This window comes from Cucurbita maxima, unplaced genomic scaffold, assembly GCF_002738345.1.
Source record: "Cucurbita maxima cultivar Rimu unplaced genomic scaffold, Cmax_1.0 Cma_Scf01440, whole genome shotgun sequence".
In the NCBI taxonomy this organism is placed as follows: Eukaryota; Viridiplantae; Streptophyta; class Magnoliopsida; order Cucurbitales; family Cucurbitaceae; genus Cucurbita; species Cucurbita maxima.
The window spans coordinates 1-5,017 of NW_019273456.1; the positions used below are offsets into that span (position 1 = coordinate 1).

At 39.0% G+C, this 5,017-nt stretch overlaps 2 protein-coding genes across 2 annotated transcripts; both read right to left on the bottom strand.

The window, feature by feature from the left end:
* Positions 1-55: 55 nt before the first annotated feature.
* Positions 56-928, bottom strand: LOC111475398 (putative pectinesterase/pectinesterase inhibitor 28; the record flags this gene model as incomplete). Its single annotated transcript, XM_023119877.1, has 1 exon — positions 56-928. A coding segment is annotated over exon 1 (873 nt), but the record flags the coding sequence as incomplete, so codon positions are not given.
* A 2,760-nt stretch (positions 929-3,688) lies between these two features.
* LOC111475397 (probable pectinesterase/pectinesterase inhibitor 58) lies at positions 3,689-5,012 on the bottom strand (the record flags this gene model as incomplete). Its single annotated transcript, XM_023119876.1, has 2 exons — positions 3,689-4,414; positions 4,490-5,012. Coding segments are annotated over 2 exons (1,221 nt in total), but the record flags the coding sequence as incomplete, so codon positions are not given.
* Between the last annotated feature and the right edge of the window lie 5 nt (positions 5,013-5,017).

Below are 5,017 nucleotides of genomic sequence, written 5' to 3' on the forward strand. Positions count from 1 at the left end.
TAGTCGGGCCGTCTCCAATCATCATGACGTAGGTCATTTTTTTGTCCACCATCACTTGCTCTTCATAAACTCCTTCCTTCACATAAATCACAAAGGTTGTATTGCTCTTCAATGGTACCTCTTTAAGTGCTTCAGTTATTGTCTTGTACTTTCCACTCCCGTCTTTAGCCACCACCACATTCGCCTTGATGTTAGCTCCAGTGGCCTCGAGTAGCCCTCGTCTGTCGCTCACCCAAGATGGCTCTTCCTTTTCTTCATTGGAATGCTCTGTTCGAAGTTGCCGCCCCGTTTGTGACGGCAGTCCCAACTTCTGCCACAAAGTGCTCACAAGGGATGTAACCTCACCCACCATCACAAGCCCATTGGCGGTCATTTCTTTTGACGTCTTCAACAAATTCTTCATCTTTTCACCGGTATCACCAGGAACATTCTCGAAACCATCCAAACAAGTTTCTTGATATGTCAATGCAGCACTCAACCAAATCCTAAGATTTTCAAGATAATCATTCATTTTGTGAAAACTAAAACTATCGGTGATTTTATTAAAGGAAGTTAAAAGATCATCAATTGCATAATCCATGAGCTCGTCGCAAGCATCAACTGCTTTTTGCGCCATGGGGTCGGTGGCGGCTTGTTTCAAAGTGGGGGAATCTGCAATGACAGCTTTGAGCTGCTCAATAGCAAAATGGAACCCTGCCTTGACCAGCTCACGTGGGTCTTTTGAGTCAACATTGGACTTCACCAGGACTTTTTCGCAAGTTTCTCGGTAAGTAGTGGGCTCACATAGAGTCTTAATGGTAGCAGCATTAGAGGAGCCATGTTCCTCTCCCGCGCCATTTACACCATTAACCAAGGCAACAAAAAACAGAGACAACAACCCAACCAGGGCAGCCTTATTGATCTTGCATCCACCGCTATCATACGCCATGTTTCTTCGCTACAAATCTCAAAGCTGTTTTTTTATTATTATTTTTTTTTGTTTTGTTTTCTTGGGTAATCGAAGATGGGAAGTTGTTGCCTTAATTCCTTTCTGTTCAACAAATGACCTGTTTTTATATGAGAAGAATTTCTAAATTGAAGTAAATATTGTTAGAGTTCGGAGCATTCTGGACCAATCATTTTTACTTTTTTTTTTTTTTTTCTTAAATAAAATTTTAGTATCTGAATTTAGCTGATTTTTGCTAAACTTAGGCTTAATTTAGTTAATTTTTGCTAATTTTGTGTTCAAAATCTTCGTTGATTATGCTAAACATTTAAATTAAGTTTTTTTTATTTTTTTTTATTTTTTTATTATGAGTAATTATTTGTTATTGAGTAGAAGTTCATTAGCTCGGATTAATTTGTGATGCATAAAAAAGACAACTTATTACTAAATAAATCTGAAGGTTTTGAAGTGTATTAACATTTACTTGTTTAGGATTGATAATGGGACCTTTAACTTTTACTTGTGAAATAGAAAACTACTCATTTTTCTTTAATTGTCCCATAAACTACAGAGGCCTAAAAAGTGTTAATAATATAAAACTAAGTTGAGCTTAACCAGTTTAGATATATATAATTTCCATCATGTGGTCAAGAGATTCAAAACCCTACCCCATATGATCGAACTAAAAGAAATTGATGTTTTTACTTCTCAAAAATAAAAGTTAACTTTAATATTTGATATAAGAAAAATAACAATAAGTTTTCGAGTAAGGTTTTGATTGTCGATAAAAATGTTAAGATATCAATTTCTTTAGAAACATTGAGACGTAATCGATTTTATCGGTTCCTAATATTTCATTTCGTTCGAGAGATTTTTCCTTTCAATTTTCAAAGCTTAGCTCTCGGAACGGTTCCTAATATTTCATTTCGTTCGAGAGATTTTTCCTTTCAATTTTCAAAGCTTAGCTCTCGGAAGCTCCAGCTTGGCGATGGTTCCAAAATGAACTTCATCAGGGCCATCTTCTATTCTCAAGCTATTCTTAAGGTCCTTGCAGCAGCCCAGAGATGGGCAAGAACAGTGTCAGAAGATAAGCCACCTGCACCATGAACTTCCATTGCCATGTCCAGAATCTGCAATGCCATATTGGGAGCTGCAACCTGTGCCAAGTTTCATTGCAATCGTCCCATGTGCTTTCTTATTTCCTAGCCGATCTAACTGATCAGCTGCTTCCAAGACTAGCAATCTCGTTCCCTCAAGTTGAGTTATCGAACCACAAGTCTTTTTCGATGAAGTTGGATTCGACCGCCACTGTTAAGAATATGCAATCATGTTAAATTCACTTTGAATTCGTATGAATATGACTATAAATTAGATGGCAACTTACCAAAGGTAGCACTTTTGAATGTGGTTGTCCCATCGACGACATTCTTGCTACCTGTGATCTTGGTCTTAGTCGGGCCGTCTCCAATCACCATGACATAGGTCATTTTTTTGTCCACCATCACTTGCTCTTCATAAACTCCTTCCTTCACATAAATCACAAAGGTTGTATTGCTCTTCAATGGTACCTCTTTAAGGGCTTCAGTTATTGTCTTGTACTTTCCACTCCCGTCTTTAGCCACCACCACATTCGCCTTGATGTTAGCTCCAGTGGCCTCGAGTAGCCCTCGTCTGTCGCTCACCCAAGATGGCTCTTCCTTTTCTTCATTGGAATGCTCTGTTCGAAGTTGCCGCCCCGTTTGTGGCAGTCCTAGCTTCTGTCACAAAGAGCTCACAAGGGATGTAACCTCACCCACCATCACAAGCCCATTGGCGGTCATTTCTTTTGACGTCTTCAACAAATTCTTCATCTTTTNGATATGTCAATGCACCGTTCAACCAAATCTTAAGATTCCCAAGATGATCATTCATTTTGTGTAGACTAAAACTATGAGCTCATCGCAAACCTCAACTTCTTTTTGCACCATGGGGTCGGTGGCAGCTTGTTTGAAAGTGGGGGGATTTGCAATGGACTTCACCGGGGCTTCTTCACAAGTTTGACAGTGGGCTCACAAATTAACCTTAGGATTAATTTAGTTAATTTTTTGCTAATTTTGTGTACCAAATCTTTAAACATTTTAATTAAGTTTTTTTTTCTTATTATGAGTAATTATTTGTTAATTAGTTGAAGATCATTTGCTCATATAAGATTAATATAAAAATTTGTGATGTTTTCTTAATTAAGGTAAAAAATACAACTCATTACTAAATAAATTTTAATAAAGATCCAACAAAAATGAACATTAAATGAACTTTATTATTTTCTATTACAATTGAAAATTATTCTGCTAAGTCTCATCCTACGTCAATGGAAAAGACTTGTAGTTCGATAACTCAACTGGGCTTGAGAAACACCGGGCTGTGGCACTCCGAGTTCAATCTGACATGTCAATCTTCTACAATTGTAGAATGGACGACTATCAAGATACTCTCTACCCCCATGCTCACCGTCAATTCTACCGAGATTGCACAATCTTCGGTACCGTTGATTGATTAACGTTGATTTTTCATCGCTACAATGTTTAGGATTGATAATGGGACCTTTAACTTTTGTCATGATGATCGTTAATGCATAACAATTTAATCGGTATAATAATTTAGTCTCTCCAACAAAATAATTTTATTTAAAAAAATTATTATATATCTTACTAACAAAAAGAGAAAAAATCTTAAAATGAGCTCTTTGTTTTATTCAAAATCTTAAAATGAGCAATAAATTGTCGAGAATTCTAGGAGTTCTATTCCCTTGATTTTAGATCGTTGCCATGCCCGAATAGTAAGGAACTCCAGTGCGCCTAATCCAGGGATTACCACGAATAAACAACCCAGGGGTGAAATCAAGGGCATGCTTTGGTGTGATTTGTTTAATTCCCCTCCACTTAACTCTATTTTGTTTTGCTGCACCAGGTCCTCTGTTATCAAATTCTGTGTAAAACAAAGTCTTGAGAGCAAAATCGCCCTCCCATGGAAGCCACCCTTCAGGTTGGATCAAGTCGTCAATTTGGCATTGCATGATGATGGTTCTTGAATACTGCTTCCATGGGCGGCCAAGGTAGGTCTTGAAGACATGGCGGACAGGGAAGAAGCCGGGGTCAGAAGAGATGGCGCAATTTTGGAGGACGATACCAGTGGGCTCTTTCCTCTCAAGCCGACCTTGAGCAGTGACGATGCATTTTTGATTCTCCATTGGCTTCCTCACAAATATCTTACAATTCTGTAAGATGACAGCAGCATTGCCAAAGATGAAATCAATGGTACCAGTGATGGTGCAATCTCGAAAGAATTGACGATGAGCATGGGTGTAGAGAGTATCTTGATAGCCGTCCATTCTACAATTGTAGAAGATTGACATGTCTGATTGAACTCGGAGTGCCACAGCCTGGTGTTTCTCAGGCCCAGCTGAGTTCTCGAACCACAAGTCTTTTCCAATGAAGTTGGTTCCAACCGCCGCTGTTAAGAATATGAAATGTTAAATTCATTTTTTGAATTTGTATGAACATGATAATAAACTAGATGGTAACTTACCAAAGGTAGCAGTTTTGAATGTGGATGTTCCATCCTTGAAGTTCTTGCCGGCCGTGATCTTGGTCTTGGTAGGACCATCTCCAATCATCATGACCCAGGTCATTGTTTTGTCCACCATTACTTGCTCTTGGTAAACTCCTTCCTTGACATAAATCACAAAGGTTTTATTGCTCTTCCTTGGGACATCTTGAAGGGCTTGAGTTATTGTCTTGTACTTTCCACTTCCGTCCTTAGCCACCACCACATTCGCCCTAATCTTGGCACCAGTGGCTTGGAGTAGCCCTCGCCTGTCATTGACCCAAGATGGCTCTTCCTCTTCATCTTCTTCATCGAGCTCTTTTGCTCGGAGTTGTCGCCCTGTTTCTGGCAGCCCGAGCGCCTTCCACAAAGAGGTCACAAGGGATGTAACCTCACCCACCATCACAAGTCCATTAGCGGTCATTTCTTTTGACGTCTTCAACAAATTCGTCATCTTTTCACCAGTATCGCCAGTAACATTCTCGAAAGCATCCAAACAAGTTTCTTGAT